This window comes from Artemia franciscana, chromosome 10 (genome assembly GCF_032884065.1).
Source record: "Artemia franciscana chromosome 10, ASM3288406v1, whole genome shotgun sequence".
Taxonomy (NCBI): Eukaryota; Metazoa; Arthropoda; class Branchiopoda; order Anostraca; family Artemiidae; genus Artemia; species Artemia franciscana.
Genome location: NC_088872.1, coordinates 46,203,589 through 46,223,933, shown reverse-complemented (window position 1 = coordinate 46,223,933; position 20,345 = coordinate 46,203,589). Strand labels below are relative to the sequence as shown.

Below are 20,345 nucleotides of genomic sequence, written 5' to 3'. Positions count from 1 at the left end.
AAACCAATAAAGTGGGGTTCTTTGATGCATTGAATATGATGGTGTAATGTTTATTACGATACTATGACCTCTAGGGGGTACTTCTCCCTTTTCTCGAAAATAAGACAAATTTTCTCGGCTCTTAACTTTTGATGAGTAAAACTAAACTTGATGAAATTTATATATTTAAAATTAGCATTAAAATTTGAATCTTTTGATGTATCCATCGGTATCAAAATTCTGTTTTTTAGCAACCAAAAACTAACCAAAATGGTTAGTTTCAAGTTTGACTTTATTATTGATTGCAATTTCTGTTCCTAGTAGGTTCGGTTTGACTTAGGTTCGATTGAGTCCCTTTTAAGTTTGACTCTATTATTCATTAAACAAAAAAAAGAAGTTTTTTAAATGAAAGTAAGGAGCGACATTAAAACTTAAAACGAACAGAAGTTACTCTGTATATGAAAGGGGCTTTTCCTCCTAAACGCCCCACTCTTTATGCTACTAAAGTTTGACTCTTTCTCTTAACTTTACCTTTTAAAACAGTAAAAAATTTAGCGTAAAGAGCGGGGCGTTGAGAAGGAAAAGCCCCTTTCATATACGGAGTAATTTCTGTTCATTTGAAGTTTTACTGTCGCTCCTTACTTTCATTTAAAAAACTTGTTTTTTTTTTGTTTTATTTCTGAACGTTTTTGGATTAATACATGTTTTGATCGTGGCTCTCCGCACATAAATAGTTAAAGCAAAATTTGCAAATTAATTTTTTTTTGGCTAAATGGCTTTCTCATAGTTTTAATCGGAAGATTTTGAGAAAAAAGGAGCGAGGGAGGTGGCCTAGTTGCCCTCCAGTTTTTTGATTACTTAAAAAGGCAACTATAACTTTTAATTTTTTACGAACTTTTCATAAGTAAAAAATATACTTAACTTACGTAGCGAACTACTATATTCGTATGTTTTTATTGTGTGTATGAGGGGGCTCGCCCCTCGTCGATACCTCGCTCTTTGCACTAAAGCTTAAACTTTGTCCCAATTCCTTAAGAATGAGCCCTGAATCACAAAGGCGATAGAATAAATAGTTGAAATTACTAAAAATACTTTTGCGTAAAGAGCGATGTATTACGAGGAGGTAATCCCCTCATATGCGCAATAATTTCTTGTCCTCATTTTCAGTAGAAAAAAAACTTTTCATATTTATTTTTTCATAGTTTTTTTAAATAATGCTAGAATATCATGCGCCCCCTTCATTGAAAGTCTCTTCCCCCGTGATAAGTTCCTCCATGGAAAGATCCTCCCACGTAACCCCCCCCCCACCCCAAATCCCCAAAAAATTCCCCTGGAAACGTTTGTACACTTCCCAGTAACCATTACTACATGTAAACACAGGTCAAAGTTTGTAACTTGCAGCCCCTCCCTCGGGGCTGCGGGGGAGTAAGTCGTCCCCAAAGACATAGTTATCAGGTTTTTCAACTATGGTGAATAAAATGGCTATCTCAGAATTTTGATCCGGTGACTTTGGGGAAAAAATGAGCTTGGGAGGGGGCCTAGGTGCCCTCCAACTTTTTTGGTCACTTGAAAAGGGCACTAGAACTTTTAATTTCCATTAGAATGAGCCCTTTTGTGACACTCTAGGACCACTGAGCCGATATGATCACCCCTGGGGGAAAAAACAAACAAAAAACAAAAAAACAAATAAACACGCATCCGTGATTTGTCTTCTGGCAAAAAATGTGAAATTCCACATTTTTGTACCTAGTAGCTTGAAACTTCTACAATAAAGTTCCCTGATACGCTGTATCTGATGGTGTGATTTTCGTTAAGATTGTATGACTTTTAGGGGGTGTTTCTCCCTATTTTCTAAATTGAGGCAAATTTTCTCAGGCTCGTAACTTTTGATGTTTGAGACTAATCTTGATGAAACTTCTACATTTAAAATCAGCATTATAATGCAATTCTTTTGATGTAACTATTGGTATCAAAATTACATTTTTTAGAGTTTCGGTTACTATTGAGCCGGGTCGCTCCTTACTACAGTTCGTTACCACGAACTGTTTGATTGTAATTTCTGTTCCTTTTTGGTTCGGTTTGACTTAGGCTAGGTTTAGCTCTTTTTTAAGTTTGACTTTACTATTGATTTTAATATCTGTTCGTTTTAAGTTCAGTTAGTTCCTTTTAAGTTTGACTTTATTATTCATTGTAATTTCTGTTCCTTTTAATTTCTGTTTGACTTAGGTTTGGTTTAGTTCCTTTTAAGTCTGACTTTATTATTAAAATAATTTCTGTTCCTTTTAGGTTCGGTTTCTTCATTGCTACTCATTACTCTTTGTTGTAAGTTCGACTTCTTATATAGTTTAGTATATGCTAATTTTAAGTGTTCAGGTCACTCTCTATTTTTCATAGAAAAAGGATTGTCTACTAAGATTAAAGGCATTTAAAGTTTTGGAAAGATTCTTGGTAAATACATTCTTGCCAACTCTGTTGGAAACCATGGATTCCTTAGCGGTGAACTATAACCAATGAAAAAGAGGCAAAAGGCCAAACAAAATAGAAAGGACTCGTCCAAATTAAAAATAATTTCGTATAGTAATTCTTCCGATCCCCTCCGTTGTGACATTTACCCAGGAATATTCACTCCCCAGAAATTTCCTCCGCAAGAAAGATTTTTCCCATAGAAATCCACCCCAAGAAACCCCCCAACCTTCTAAAAAAATGGCTGTGTAGGCTACTTCCCAATAACAAATACTATACGTAAACAATGGGCAAATTTCTAAACTTAAAGGCCTCTCCCCACGAACTGTAGGGGTTCATGATACACCAAAAGAAATAGTTATTTAATCTTTCCACTATTCTAAACAAAATGGCTATCTCAAAATTTTGATCAGATCATTTGGGTGGATGAGTGGGGGAGAGGGCTCAGCTGCCCTCCAATCTTTTTGGACGCTCAAAAAAGGAACTAAAACTTTTGATTTACGTTCGAATGAGCCCTTTCCCGATATTCTAGGACCACTGGATGGGTACGATCACCTCTGGGGAAAAACACAAAATAACAAAAAAAAAACAAATAAACACGCTTCCATGACCTTTCTTCTGACAAAAATACATAATCCGATATTTTTGCCGATAGCAGCTTGAAACCTTTCTAGTTGGGTTCTGTGATACGTTGAATCTGACAGTATGATTTTGTTTCAGATTATATGAATCTTAAGGAGTGTTAACCCCTTTTTTTTCGAAAATATAGCACATTTTCTAGGCGTGTAACCTTTGATGGGCAGGACTTAACTTAATAAAACTTATATATTTGAAATAAATACAAAAATCCAATTTTTTCCATCTATCTATTGGTATCAGAAATCCGTTTTGTAGAGTTTTCGTTAGTATTGAGCCGGGTCACTTCTTACTTACAGTTCATTACAACAAAACTGAAAATAAGGAGCAACATCAAAACACAAAACAAACAGAACTTGTTCAGTATATGAAGGAATACCCCCACCTCAATACCTTACTCCTTACGTTAAAGCTGTTAGCACTTTGAAAAAGTTTCCTATTAAAATCAATAGGAAAAAAAGGTATATGCTTCAAAATGTTTTTTTTAGTCTGTTTTACGAGAAGCTCGATGAAGATACGTTTCTTTCGATCAAATGTGTGGTTCAAAATGTTTTTTACTCTGTTTTGCACAAAATCGACGAGGACATTTGTCTTTGAATTAAATGTGAGAAAGAAACAAGCAAACAGCCAGTCAGAAACACACGCACATAGAGAAAGAGAGGGAGAGAAAGAGTAAGAGAGAGACAGAGAGAGAAAGAAGTACCTAAAAACACACAAGGTCAGAAACACAAACGCACAAAAACAGACTTGGGGATAAGCAAACATCCACTCAAACAGGCCGACACAGAGAGAGATAGATGGATAAAAACACTTAAAAACACACAAAGTCAAACGCACAAACACACAAACAGAAACAAGCAAACACTCACTCAGACACTTAAGCACAGAGACCGAGAGAGACAAAAAGATATACAAACACATAGATTCAGTCACACAAACATATAAATTCAAACACAGGGAAAAGCAAACACCTGCCCAAACACGTAGGCACAGAGAGAGAGAGAGACAAAACCACATACAAACACATAGAATCAACCGCACAAACACGCAAAGATAGACATGGAGACATGCAAACACCAACTTAGACACACGGACACAGTGAGATAGACAAGCAAACAGGCAGTCAGAAACACAGGCACAGAGGTAGAAAGAGACAGGCCAACACCTACACACACACACAGAATCACAGACACAAACACACAAAAAGAGAAAGAGAGACAAGCAAACAAACGTTCAGACACACAGGCATAAAGAATGACAGAGACAAAAATACATACAAAAACATAAAGTCAGACCCACATGCACACAAATACAGATACGGCGACAAAGCAAACTACAAACAGACAGGCTTTGTGTAAAACAGAGTATAAAACATTTTGAAAACTACTTTTGATTCAAAGAAACGTACTTCATCGAGCTTGGTTTAAAACAGAACACAAAAAATTTTTATTTTCCAAGCTTAATGAAAAACAGGATACACATATTTGATTTAAACATAGCTCACATATCACAAATTTGATTCAAAGAAACATATTTTCATTAAGTTTTTTTTTGCAAAACAGATGTGTGCAAAACCATGCATTTGGTTCAAATAACCATATCTTCATCGAGTCTTCTGCAAAACAGGGTACAATACCTTTTGAACCACACATTTGATTCAAAGAAACGTATCTTCATCGAGCTTTGTGCAAAATAAAGTACAAAACATTTTGAGCCAAATTTGGTTCAAAGAAACGTATCTTCATGGAGTTTTTGCAAAATAAACATGTGCAAAACCATGCATTTGACTCAAAGAAGCGTATCTTCATCGAGTTTTCTGCAAAACAGAGCAAAATCATTTTGAACCACACGTTTGATTCAAAGAAACGTATCTTCATCGGGCTTAGTGCAAAAACAGCTACAAAATATTTTGAACCATACAATTAATTCAAAGTAACCTATCTCCATCAAGCTTTGTGCAAAACAGAGGTCAGAACATTTTCAACCATACATTTGATTTAAAAAAGAGTATTTTCATCGAGCGTTTTGTGAAACGGAGTACAAAACATCTTGAATCATATATTTGATTCAAAGAAACGAAACTTCACCTAGCTTTCTGCAAAAGAGAGTACAAAATATTTTCAACCACACATTATAATCAAAGAGAAGTAACTTCATTGAGCTTTGGCCAAAACAGAGAACAAAACATTTTCAACTTAACAATCAATTCAAATAAAGTATATTCATCGAGCTTTGTGCAAAACGGAGTATAGAGCATTTTGAGGCATAAGAATTCACAGAGAAAAAAACAAAGCATAAACATTTTTGAACCACACATTTGAATAATGTATTTTCATCGAGCTTTGTGCAAAACAGAGTACAGAAACCTTTTGAACCATACAACTGAGAAACAAAGAAACGTATGTTCATCGAGCTTTGTGCAAAACAGAGTACAAAACATTTAGAACCAATTTGATTCAAAGAAACGTATGTTAATCGAGCTTTGTACAAAACATAGTACAAATTAGTTTGAACCAAATATTTGATTCAAAGAAACGTTTCTTTTTCGATCTTTTCTCAAAACAGATTAGAAGCACTTTGAACAACACATTTGATTCAAAGAAACGCATCTTCATCAAGCTTTGTGCAAAACAAAGCAAAAAACATTTTGGAGCATATATTTCATCAAAGAAGCGTATCTTCATCAAGCCTTGTGCAAAACTGACTACAAAATATTTCAAACCTTACATTTGATTCATAGAAACGTATCTTTGTTCAAAATAGAGCACAAAACATTTCAACCATATGTTTGATTCAAAGCAAAGTATGTTCATAGACCTTTGTGGAAAACAGATTACAAAACATTTAGAACCAAAGATTTGATTAAAAAAACGTATGTTCATCAAGCTCTGTACAAAATATAGTAAAAATTATATTGAACCAAATATTTGATTCAAAGAAACGTTTCTTCATCGATCTTTTTTCGATTCAAAGAAACGTTTCTTCAACGATCTTTTCTCGATTCAAAGAAACGCATCGTCATCGAGCTTTGTGCATAACGGAGCAAAACACATTTTGAAGCATACATTTAATTCAAAGAAGCGTATCTTCATCAAGCTTTGTGTAAAACCGACTATAAAATATTTCAAACCTTACATTTGATTCATAGAATAAAGCACAAAACATTTCAACCATATGTTTGATTCAAAGAAACGTATTTTCGTCGAACTTTGTCCAAAACGAGTACAAAATTTTGAACCACATATTTTGATTCAAAGAAAGGTATGCTCATCGAGCTTTGTGCAAAACAGAGTACAAAACATTTAGTACTAAACATTTGATTCAAAGAAACGTCTTCATCGAGCTTTGTGAAAACAAGGTACAAAACGCATTGAACCATACATTCGATTCAAAGAAACGTATTTTCATCGGACTTGGTATAAAACAGAGTACAAAATATTTTGAACCACACATTTGATTCAAAGAAACGTTTTTATATCGAGCTTCGTGCTAAACAGAGCAGAAAAATGTTTCCACCATTCATTTGACTCAAAGAAATGTATGTTCATTGAGCTTTGTGCTAAACAGAGTACAAAACATTTAGAACCAAACATTTGATTCAAAGAAATGTATCTTCATCGACCTTTGTAAAAACAAGAGTACAAAACACATTGAACCATACTTTTGATTCAAAGAAACGTCTTCATAGGACTTTGTATAAAACAGAGTACAAAACATTTTGAACCACACATTTGTTTCAAAGAATCGTACCTTCACCGGGCTTTGTATAAAACAGAGCACAAAACATTTTGAACCAATACATTTGACTCACAGTAGGGTATCTTAATCGAGCTTTATGCAAAACAAAGTACAAAACTTTTTGAACCACACAATTGATTCAAAGAAGCGTATCTTCATCGAGCTTTGTGTACAACAGAGTACTAAGCGATAGAACCACACACTGGATTCAAAGTAGCTTGTTTAAAAAAAAAAACATGAGCACAAAACATTTTGAAGCAATACATTTGACTCAAAATATCATATCTTAATCAATATTTATGCAAAATAGAGTACAAAACATTTTGAACCATACATTTGATTCAAAGAAGCTACATCAAGCTTTGAGAGTAATAGAGCATACACATTTGATTTGCACAAAGCTCGCATACCGCAAATTTGAATCAAAGAAACGTATCTTCTTGAAGTTTTTTGCAAAATAAATGTGTACAAAACCGAGCATCAGTCTAAAAAAAACGTATGTTCATCGAGCCTTATGGAAAACAGAAGACAAAACATTTTAAACTACACATTTGATTCAAGAAACTGGATTTTCATCGAGCTTTGGGATTCAAGAAATTGGAGTACATAAATTGAATTTGCACAAAGGTTGCATAGCACAAATTTGATTCAAAGAAGCGTACCTTCATGTAGCTTTGTGCAAAACAGAGAACAAAACATTTTGAACCACAAGTTTAATTCAAAAAAACGTATCTTCATATAAACGTATTTCCATCAAGCTTTGTGTAAAAGAGAGTACAACACATTTTGAACCATACACTTGAGATTCAAAGAAACGTATGTTCATCGAGCTTTCATTCAAAGAACCATATCTTCATCGGGCATTGTGCAAAACAAAGTAAAAGCATTTTGAACCATAATTTGATTCAAGGCAACGTATTTTCATCAAGCTTTGTGTAAAAGAGAGTACAACACATTTTGAACCATACACTTGAGATTCAAAGAAACGTATGTTCATCGAGCTTTCATTCAAAGAACCATATCTTCATCGGGCATTGTGCAAAACAGAGTAAAAGCATTTTGAACCATAAATTTGATTCAAAGCAACGTATTTTCATCGAGCTTTGTATAAAACGGAGTACAAAACAATTTGAACCATACACTTGAGATTCAAAGAAACGTATGTTCATCGAGCTTTGATTCAAAGAACTATATCTTCATCGGGCATTGTGCAAAACAGAGTAAAAGCATTTTGAACCATAATTTGATTCAAGGCAACGTATTTTCATCGAGCTTTGTGTAAAAGAGAGTACAACACATTTTGAACCATACACTTGAGATTCAAAGAAACGTATGTTCATCGAGCTTTGATTCAAAGAACTATATCTTCATCGGGCATTGTGCAAAACAGAGTAAAAGCATTTTGAACCATAATTTGATTCAAGGCAACGTATTTTCATCGAGCTTTGTGTAAAAGAGAGTACAACACATTTTGAACCATACACTTGAGATTCAAAGAAACGTATGTTCATCGAGCTTTCATTCAAAGAACCATATCTTCATCGGGCATTGTGCAAAACAAGGTAAAAGCATTTTGAACCATAAATTTGATTCAAAGCAACGTATTTTCATCGAGCTTTGCATAAAACAGTGTACAAAACATTTTGAACCATAGATTTCTTTCAAAGAAACGTATCTTAATCAAGCTTTGTATAAACCAGTACAAAACATTTCCAATCACACATTTGATTCAAAGAAACGTTTCTTGATCAAGCTTTATGCAAAACAGAGTGGAAAACATGTTGAACCATACATTTGATTCAAAGAAATCTATCTTCATTGAGCTTTGTTCAAAAACAGAGCATAAAACACTTTGAACTACTCATTTGGTTCAAAGAAGCGTATCTTCATCGACCTTTGGGTAAAACTATAAAACATTTTAAACAACAAATTTGATTCAAAGAAACACATCTTGATCGAGCTTTGTGCAAAACAGACTTCAAAACATTTTGAAGCATACGCTTGAGATTCAAAGAAACGTATCTTCATTGAGCTTTCCTCAAAAATAGAGCATAAAACACTTTGAACTACACATTTGGTTCAAAGAAGCGTATCTTCATCGACCTTTGTGTAAAACGGAGCACAAAACATTTTAAACCACACATTTGATTCAAAGAAACATATCTTGATCGAGCTTTGTGCAAAAGAGACTTCAAAACATTTTGAAGCATACACTTGAGATTCAAAGAAACGTATCTTCATTGAGCTCTGCTCAAAAATAGAGCATAAAACACTTTGAACTACACATTTGGTTCAAAGAAGCGTATCTTCATCGACCTTTGTGTAAAACGGAGCCCAAAACATTTTAAACCACATATTTGATTCAAAGAAACACATCTTGATCGAGCTTTGTTCAAAACAAACTTCAAACATTTTGAAGCATACACTTGAGATTCAAAGAAACGAACGTTCATCGAGCTTTACGTAAGACATTTTGAACCATACATTTGATTCGAAGAAACACACCTTGATCGAGCTTTGTGCAAAACAGACTTCAAAACATTTCGAAGCATACACTTGAGATTCAAAGAAACGTATCTTCATTGAGCTCTGCTCAAAAATAGAGCATAAAACACTTTGAACTACACATTTGGTTCAAAGAAGCGTATCTTCATCAACCTTTGTGTAAGACGGAGCACAAAACATTTTAAACCACACATTTGATTCAAAGAAACACATCTTGATCGAGCTTTGTGCGAAACAGACTTCAAAACATTTTGAAGCATACGGTTGAGGTTCAAAGAAACGTATCTTCATTGAGCTCTGCTCAAAAACAGAGCATAAAACATTTTGAACTACACATATGGCTCAAAGAAGCGTATCTTCATCGACCTTTGTATAAAACGGAGCACAAAACATTTTAAACCACACATTTGATTCAAAGAAACACATCTTGATCGAGCTTTGTGCAAAACAGAGTTCAAAACATTTTGAAGCATACGCTTGAGGTTCAAAGAAACGTATCTTCATTGAGCTCTGCTCAAAAATAGAGCATAAAACACTTTGAACTACACATTTGGTTCAAAGAAGCGTATCTTCATCGACCTTTGTGTAAAACGGAGCACCAAACATTTTAAACCACACATTTGATTCAAAGAAACATATCTTGATCGAGCTTTGTGCAAAAGAGACTTCAAAACATTTTGAAGCATACACTTGAGATTCAAAGAAACGTATCTTCATTGAGCTCTGCTCAAAAATAGAGCATAAAACACTTTGAACTACACATTTGGTTCAAAGAAGCGTATCTTCATCGACCTTTGTGTAAAACGGAGCCCAAAACATTTAAACCACACATTTGATTCAAAGAAACACATCTTGATCGAGCTTTGTTCAAAACAGACTTCAAACATTTTGAAGCATACACTTGAGATTCAAAGAAACGAACGTTCATCGAGCTTTACGTAAGACATTTTGAACCATACATTTGATTCGAAGAAACACATCTTGATCGAGCTTTGTGCAAAACAGACTTCAAAACATTTCGAAGCATACACTTGAGATTCAAAGAAACGTATCTTCATTGAGCTCTGCTCAAAAATAGAGCATAAAACACTTTGAACTACACATTTGGTTCAAAGAAGCGTATCTTCATCAACCTTTGTGTAAGACGGAGCACAAAACATTTTAAACCACACATTTGATTCAAAGAAACACATCTTGATCGAGCTTTGTGTAAAACAGAGTTCAAAACATTTGAAGCATACACTTGAGATTCAAAGAAACGTATCTTCATTGAGCTCTGCTCAAAAATAGAGCATAAAACACTTTGAACTACACATTTGGTTCAAAGAAGCGTATCTTCATCGACCTTTGTGTAAAACAGAGCACAAAATATTTTAAACCACACATTTGATTCAAAGAAACATATCTTGATCGAGCTTTCTGCAAAACAGACTTCAAAGCATTTTGAAGCATACACTTGAGATTCAAAGAAACGTATCTTCATTGAGCTCTGCTCAAAAATAGAGCATAAAACACTTTGAACTACACATTTGGTTCAAAGAAGCGTATCTTCATCGACCTTTGTGTAAGACGGAGCACAAAACATTTTAAACCACACATTTGATTCAAAGAAACATATCTTGATCGAGTTTTGTGCAAAACAGACTTCAAAACATTTTGAAGCATACGCTTGAGATTCAAAGAAACGTATCTTCATTGAGCTCTGCTCAAAAACAGAGCATAAAACATTTTGAACTACACATATGGCTCAAAGAAGCGTATCTTCATCGACCTTTGGGCAAAACGGAGCACAAAACATTTTAAACCACACATTTGATTCAAAGAAACACATCTTGATCAAGCTTTGTGTAAAACAGAGTTCAAAACATTTGAAGCATACACTTGAGATTCAAAGAAACGTATCTTCATTGAGCTCTGCTCAAAAATAGAGCATAAAACACTTTGAACTACACATTTGGTTCAAAGAAGCGTATCTTCATCGACCTTTGGGTAAAACTATAAAACATTTTAAACAACACATTTGATTCAAAGAAACACATCTTGATCGAGCTTTGTGCAAAACAGACTTCAAAACATTTTGAAGCATACACTTGAGATTCAAAGAAATGTATGTTCATCGAGCTTTACGTAAGACAACGTAAGACATTTTGAACCATACATTTGATTATAAGAAATGTATATTCATGGAGCTTTGTGAATCTCATATCCCACACATTTGATTCGAAGAATTGTATCTTCATGGAGCTTTGTGCGAAACAAATATGTGAAAAACCATGCATGTGATTCAAAGAAACGTAACTACATCGAGTTTAGGGCAAGACACAGTACAAAAAAATTTGAACCACACATTTGATTCAAAGAATAGTTTCTTCATCGATGTGCAATACAAAGGACAAAACATTTTAAACCATAAGTTTTTATTTAAAAAAAACGTATCTTCATTGAGCTTTGGGCAAAACAGAGTACAACACATTTCGAACCAACACATTTGACTCAAAGTAGAGCATCTCAATCGAGCTTTATGCAAAACAGAAAACAAAACATTTTGAACCACACATTTGATTCGAAGAAGCATATCTTCATCGAGCTTTGGGTATACGAGAATACAAAACAATTGAACCAAACATTTATTCAAAGAAGCGTATCTTCATCAAACTTTGTGCAACTTAGACTACAAAACATTTTGAACCTCACGTTTGATTCAAAAATGCTTATTTTCATCAAGCTTTGAGAAAAACAGAGTACACACATTTGATTTGCACAAAGCTCGCATGCCACAAATTTGATTAAAAGAAAAATATTTTCATGAAATTTTTTTGCAAAACAAATGTGTGCAAAACCATGCATTTGGCTCAAATAACCGTATCTTCATCGAGTTTTCTCCAAAACAGGGTAAAAAAAACATTTTGAACAACGCATTTGATTCAAAGAAATGTATCTTCATGGAGCTTTGTGCAAAACAAATGTGTGTCAAACCATAAATTTGATTCAAAGAAACGTATCTACATCGAGTTTTTGGCAAAACAGAGAACAAAACATTTAGAACCACACATTTAATTCAAAGAAGTATATCTTCATCGAGATTTGCGCATAATAGAATACAAAGTAATTCTAAGTCCAAGAAATTCTAAGTCCAAAAAATTTGAACTCCAAAATTTTTTAATTCCAACTAAGGAGGGGGGGGGGGTAAAAGCTGTGAACGGGGCATTGGAGCCCTTTGCAAACTATTCGTTGGTGGCATAAGTCCGCAGGTTTAGTTTACCCAAGTGCATGTTGCATGACCAGTTTCATCCAACCCCCCAAAATTATTCATATAACTGTTATGGAATTAATAAATATAAATACTGAGTGTCATAATAGCTGGTCATTATTCTTATTCAGTGAGGGTCGAAAATAAGTTAATCATGTTCCGACAAAGATATGTAGGTCATTCACCCAAATTGTGTGCAAATACAGTTATGCAAATGAGGTATTCATGGGCTCCAGAATCCCTCCACTACTTAATTATTATGTATATGACGGGAGTTGCCCCTCCTTAACATCAGCTCTTTACGATAAAGTTTAAATCTTGTCCCAATTCTTTGAAAATGACTCCTTAAACACAAAGGTCATTTAATTAGAAGAATAAGTAGCTTTCTAAAAGTGTTTCAAAACCTTAGCATGAAGAGCGAGGTGTTGAGGAAGGGTCAATCCCCTCATATACGTAGTTATTTGTGTTCGTTCTAAGTTTTAATGTTGCTCCTTACTTTCAGCTGAAAAAACTTTTTTTTTATTTAATCACCATAATAAGCTGATTCTTTTGATTTATCTATTCATATCAAAATTCTGTTCCTTCGAGTTTCAGTTACTATTGATTCAGTTGCTCCATACATACAATTAAATAAAAAAACAAGTTTTTCTAAACTGCAAGTAAGGAGCACCATTAAAACTTAAAACGAACAGAAATTATTCCATATATGAAAGGGGTTGTCCCCTCTTCAACGCCCCACTCTTTACTCTAAAGTTTGACTCTTTTTCACAACTCTACTTTATAAAACAAAAAACACTGTAGCGTAAAGAGCGAGCCGTTGAGGAGGGGACAACCCCTTTCATATACGGAATAATGTCTATTAGTTTTAAGTGTTAATGTCGCTCCTTACGCGCAGTTAAAAAAACTATTTTTTTATTTAATTTCTGAACGTTTTTGAATTACTGCATGTGTTGGTTTTGGCTCACCGCACATGAATAATTAAAACGGAATTTACATATTATCTTTTTCGGCTAAATAGCCTTCTCATAGTTTTGATCGGACGATTTTGATAAGAAAAAGGGTTTGGGAGGAGGCCTAGTTGCCCTCCAATTTTTGGCTATTAAAAAGGCGACTAAATTTTTTTTATTTTTTTTACAGACGTTTTTATTAGTAATAAATATACGTAAATTACGAATTAGCTTACGTAACGAACTTTTATATTTTGTATATTTTTATTACGTATATAAGGGGGATCACCCCCTCATCAATACCTTGCTCTTTATACTAAAGCTTGAATCTTGTCCCAATTCTTTAAGATTGACCCCTAAATTACAAAGGCCGTAGAATACAAGTTGAAATTACTAAAAATACTTTAGTGTAAAGAGCGAGGCATTGTGGAGGAGTTGAACCCCCTTATTTACGTAACAATTTCTGTTCTTTTTAGGTTTTAATACTGCTCTTTAATTCTAGCTGAAGTTTTTTTTTTTATTTATCCTTGTTTTTATTAAATAATACTAGAAAATCCTGCAGCCCCTTCATGGAAATTCTCTTCCCTCATGATAAATTCCTCAATGGACAGATTCTCCACGTAACCCCATCCCCCTCTCAACGTGAAAAAGTCCCCCTGAAAACGTCTATACACTTCCCGGTAACCCTTACTATATGTAACCAATGGTGAAAGTTTGTAACTTGCAGACCCTCCCCCAGGGACTGCGGGGGATTAAGCCGTTCCGAAAGACATATTTATTAGGTTTTTCGACTATGTCGAACAAAATGGCTATCTAAGAATTTTGATCCGGTGACTTTCGGGAAAAAATGAGTGTGGAAGGGGGCCCTCCAGTTTTTTGGTCACTTAAAAAAGGACACTAGAACTTTTAATTTCCGTTAGAATGAGCCTTTTCGCGACATAGTAGGACCACTGGGTCGATACGATCACCTCTAGGAAAAAAAACACACACAAAAAAAACAAATAAGCACACATCCGTGGCCTGTCTTCTGACAAAAAATACATAATTCCATATTTTTGTAGATAGGAGCTTGAAACTTCTACATTAGGGTTCTCTGATACATTGAATTTGATGATTCTATTTTCGTTAAGATTCAATGACTTTTAGGGGATGTTTCCCCCAATTTTCTAAAATAAGGCAAATTTTCCCAGGCTCGTAACTTTTAATGGGTCAGACTAAACTTGATGAAACTTGTACATTTAAAATTAGCATAAAAATGCAATTCATTTGATGTAACTATTAGTATTAAAATTCCCTTTTTTAGAGTTTCAGTTACTATTGAGCCGGGTCACTCCTTACTACAGTTCGTTACCACGAACTGTTCGATTCGTTACCACGAACTGTTTGATATATTGAAATTGAACATTCAGACTTCAGAACACTTTTCCATTTCACGCAGTTCCGATTGTAACAATTAGGGAATCTGGCAAAGCATTATCCTGTTTATTCACAGCTCTGCGGATCGTAGAATCATCAAAGAGCGAATAGATGATTCTTAAATCGAAAAGAAACTAAAATTGGTAATTTAATCTAGCTTACAACTAGAAGAATGTGCTTCAAGTAAAAGTAGGACTACTACCCTAGGACTATTAGGACTAGTAAGACTACTACCGTCATTTGTAACATTTGTGCTCTACCGAAAGCAATTTTTTTCGATAAGCGTATTTTTAATTTTTAATAACATGAACAATACCTCAAAAACAAAATAGTATTACAGTACTGATAAATGTTTTAAAAAATCAGCATTAAAAAAGGTGTGGAGATGGCCTCGTTTCCTCTCAAGTACTCTAAAAGGCTAAAAATGAATTCATTCCAAATAAAAAACAAATTGTCAAATGATAGTAGAGACTAGTAATTAAATTTAAATCAAACAAAAGTATCCCATATATGAGGGAGGCTAATCCCTCATCAACCCTCTTTTCTTTATTCTACAGTTTCAAGGTGCTCAGCTGAAAATATTTATGTTTGTAAAAAAAAATATACAAACAATTGCTTCTTAAAACATTTGAGCAGAAAATTACATTTTTTAAAAGTAAATAGACCTCCATAAGCTCTTTCATTCTTAATATATTGTTAAAATATCTTCTTTTCCATTCCAATCACCTTGTTGTAGAGGAGTCGTTATTAAAGCTTTGGGGACAAAAAAACTTGAACGTAAAGAGCGCGGAATTGAGAAAGGGGCAGCCAAGTTCTGCAACCATCTCAAGCCACTATCATATATATGAAACTGGTTCATTTGTATTATTATTACTCAAATTAATGTTATTTTTAATATTGTGTCCATGGTTGCCCTAAATGTGGCGAAAGCTACTACCCCCTCAAACCTGACTCTTTTCGTCGATCTAATAATATATAATATCTAATATATAATATCTAATAATATAATATCTGCAACCTAGTAGAGAGCAAACCACTGCTCGTATTAAGGAAAATTTCTAAAACGCATTTGGAAAAACTGTCTAGAGAGTAAAAATTCTCATTTGTGGCTAATTCAGGAATGATAACTACTATCCTGCTTAATTTTAATAACATAGTGTTTTTGCGAAAACAAATTAATAGGAGCCTGGACAAAGAGCCTAAGAACCGTGAAAATTAGCGTCACATCGAAATGAATAATATATAACTAGAATCACCACGTTTGACAGACCCTTACAAAAGAATCACATCCCGATCACCCTTAATAACAAGTAAAGTCACTTTTTGAATGGGAAGCACTATGTTTTTTCTTCTTTTTCTTCTTTGTAGCTAGTAAGGCACTGGAAGATCATACAGAGCTGTTTAAGGGTCTATTTGAAAGCTAACTCTTTTTATCTAATTGCTCTTCTATAAATTAGTTTTCGGAAACCAAATGCGGCAGCCAAAATGGCACTTGAGGTGCTCTTTCTGGTGTGGAAAGACTGGGAAATATGAAATTTGTAACACCGTAATCTCCATAGCTGACAAATTTAAATGTGAGGTTTACAATCCCCCCTTTTTGCTTACTCCCCCAACCACGCCCTTGAATTAGTTACATAAATCATCTGCTGACTAACAGAACCTTGCAGACTACAACTCCAAGCTCTTGAAGTCTTTATGTAAATTTATGTTTTAAAATATAAAAGATTTATGTTATATAGAATAAAAAAGAATATTCAGTGATATGCAGTCGTATAATCTCGGAGTAATATCTTATTTTCTTAAATCTATATCACGCAACAAACAAGCAGTTGTGAACAATAAAAAGCATAGAACAAACATTGTTAAGCAGGACGTAAAGGTCTAGAGGTTACGATCCTGCTTTGCGGCTGTGGTAACCAAGGTCCTACGCCACGTTATATTTTTTTCCATTTTTAATTAAGTATTGACTTTCTAGCACCCCACTAGTGGCGAAATAAAAGAAAAATAGAAGAAAAAAGGAGAAACTACAGTGCTTCCTGTCCTGATTTTGTTTTTCTCTTGTTAGACGATTTCTTGACCCAGGAGAGCAGCTCCAGAATTTTAATTGGGGGTAAGGGGGTCTATATCTGGAGGGCCAAGGGGGAATGGTCTTTATAATAATTTTTTCTCCTTTTGGGGGGGGGGATATTGCCCCCCCCCCAGTCATCACTTCTGCTCTACCCTATCCACATGACCTGAATATTTTCTAACAGATCAGTTACATATCAAAAATAAATTTTCGGTACGAATCAACGCAACCAATTTTCTCCCAAATTTGTTGTCCTCCTTATGGTCCCGTCGGTTTTGCTGACCCTGAATCTTTAATGATGTTTGAAGAAAAAGATGGTTTATTCATTCGGGCAAACCTTTTCCTTCGACAGGCAGTCGATTTTGCTTTTTTATTAAGAGATTCTGATCCTCTCCTACTTCTCCTTTTGTGTCTGTGTTGCCCAATAAGTTGCAAACCAATCTGACACAAAATAAGATTGGGTCTATTCTGGGGTCTATTCATAAATTAGTGCAACTAGTTGCTTTCAATATTTTTCGTCTTTCTTGAGACCCCTTGTCTCTACCTACATACCCTGTACACTTAAGCCAATCGTAAAAGACGATATTTGTTGGTCTTTTTCGAGGAGTCACAGATCAATACAACCGGACTTCTAAATGGTTTGTCTTCATTGTGGTCTCCCTGGTCCTGTCCACATGCTCTGTAGGTTTACAACCTATCAGAGATAATTGAAATAAGGCCCACTTTCAGTCATTACGAATCGATACAGCCAAAATCATTTTTATTGAGCCTCACATGGTCCTGTCTTCATGTAACTTTAAAGCCTATCATAAAAATTTAATTACGGCTTTCTATATCTTTATTTCGAAAAAAAGACTTTTGGGCATTATTTTTGTCCGCATTTTTGGAAGATGTAGTGTACTCTCAAACAAAAATTTTTCTTGCTCGTCAGGGTCAATTTGGCCCGGGGACTTACAGTTTTCAGTTTCAACCTTCGTAAAAAAAGAAACTTTTGGCCCTGTTTAGGATCCCATTTCAGGCAAACCATATCTGTCTTTATTTCCTTTTTTTGTAAATTGGGTCCCCTTAGCCCAAAAAACTTCAGGTCAAAATTTGAAAATAATCAAAATAAAAAATGGCCCATTTCTAGGAGTCTGAGCCCCCAACCGAAACTCCATTTTGTAAATTAGGGTCGCTCTGGCCCATAAGCTTAGAGGGAGGTGGGGTCATAAGTTTCAAACTGCCGGGAGAAAAAGTATTTTGGCCCTTTTCAGGAAAACCAATATTTTCCTCTGTAATTTTTTGTGCATTGAGGTCCTCTTGGTTCAAGAACCTTAGGGTATAGGTTTGAGCTTTTCATACGAGAACATTTTGTTCGTTTTGAGGTTCTAATTCTAAGAATCATACCCCGAAAGGCTCCTCATGACATGGGGACTGACTGATGCAAGTCAGTCAGAAATATTTGGTCTGCTTAGCTTAGGCAATAATCCTTGAAAGTTTCAAGCTAATCAGAAAAAAAAGTTTCTTGCTTTTCTTGGAGGGGAGGGGGCAGTTTTGAAGGAAACCAATGCCCCGCCCTAATTTGTTTGTTTTTGTCTTACTGTATGTTAATGCTACGTTCTTGAAGACTTTTTTGAAAGAAACCAATGCCCCATCCTAATTTTTTTTGTATTTGCCTCTTTTTCATTTTGCTACGTCCTTCAAGGCTTTTCCGGGGTGTAATTTTAAAGGAAACCAGTACCCTATCCTATTTTTTTTTTGCATTTGTCTCTTTTTCATTTATGCTAAAGCCTTCAAGACTTTTTTGGGGGGAGGGGAGCAATTATAAAGGAAGCCGATCCCCCACCATAATTTTCTTGTATTTTGTTTTTCATTTATGTTACGTCCTTCAAGGCCTTTATTGGGAGGAGGGTACGATTTTGAAAGAAGTAAATGCCCCAGCCTATTTTGAATTTGTATTTTTTTTGTCATTGATGCTATTTCCTTCAAGGCTCATTTGGGAGCGCAATATTGAAGAAATCCATTGCCCACCCTCACTTTTTTCTGTGTTTTTTTTTATTTATGCTATATCTTTTTTTTGTGGATGGGTTTTCAAATGAATTTAAGTTTATTTTGGATATCTTAAAGGTTGCTTTACCAGACCTAGTTCACTTCTATACTGAACCAGCAAAAACAAACTTTCTGCATTATTAAAATCACTATCTCTCACACTGATACTTGACGTTTCCCAACATTCAGTTTTAGAACAAAACCGTTATCCAAGTTTGTAAAAATATCAGTCTTATTCTGAATACTATGGAATAATCATCGAACGACTCCTATTGTCTTAAATAATTTCCTTTCCGTTTTTTCTATTCCCCTATTCTTATTATTGTTTCATTATTATTTGCTACACCGTCATTCGCATTCATTAGTTCATTATTATTATCATACCTATAAGAAATTTCACATTTTTTTCTACCAGAATTGAAATTTCGTGAGACATAGAAAAAACGGAAAAATTAGTATTCTTTTTCGGGGTGATGTTGGGGGGAAGATTTAGGAAAAAGTTAAAAAACACATTTAAAATCTTAAACTGGGAGGGGATCAAACCCGCTACACCCCTTCCTGGATACGGCCCTATATGGAAAGAAAATATATTTACTTGAACAAAAGACACATGCTCAGCCGACTTTTCCGAGTCTCTTGAAACATTTCCGTTCTGAACACTATTCCTATCTTGAACTATACTTTCACATTTCGGTTCTTCTTTTTTCTCTTCTGATTTTTGCGTATCTGCTAAGAGCACCTGCTCGGCCCTTGTTGGGACTTGAGCTATCACTTGAACCCAGGAATTCATCCTGCTCACAGAGTCGTAATTGTAAGTAAACAATTCCAACCGTCCTTCTAGTGAGACAATCTCAAGTACCACTGTTCTCATAGAAATATTAAGGGAAATATAGAAATTAGTGTGTCTTCATTGCGCAACTCCAGCAGCTATTTCTACTGTTAAAAGTTTTATTAGAAGCTTATGTTGCAAAGTACTTCATAGAAATTTGACGTAGTAATGCAGGCCGATTTTATTCTCAGTACTTGGTCATTGTTAATATAGTGTAGGTTAATCAACTGATTATGTAGGTTAATGAAGGATGGTTAGTGGGGTAAGCATATAGAAATCGTTGAGAATAAAAGGAACAGGGTAATAAAAATGGTTCTAAGCATTTGCTTCAGGTTTTTAGGCCTAGGGAATATTAAGGTATAGAAGAGGGTTTTTCAGTCTCAGATTAGGTCGGTAATGGAGTATGGAGCAGAAGCTTGTTTTTTTTAGGGGAGTTAGATTAAAAACATTGCAATTAAAGTATTATAAAAGGATGCTAGGTTTAAG

At 34.6% G+C, this 20,345-nt stretch overlaps 1 protein-coding gene across 2 annotated transcripts in view; it reads right to left on the bottom strand.

The window, feature by feature from the left end:
* Window positions 1-19,887, bottom strand: part of LOC136032265 (uncharacterized) — a 231,232-nt gene extending 211,345 nt beyond the window's left edge. Inside the window, exon 1 of one of the 2 annotated variants that reach the window (XM_065712514.1) lies at window positions 19,626-19,887. In XM_065712514.1, the coding sequence (XP_065568586.1) occupies window positions 19,626-19,820 (195 nt within the window). In that variant the 5' untranslated portion in view covers window positions 19,821-19,887. The remainder of the gene's footprint in view (window positions 1-19,625) is intronic. The other variant, XM_065712515.1, reaches the window with a different exon arrangement.
* Window positions 19,888-20,345: the final 458 nt, after the last annotated feature.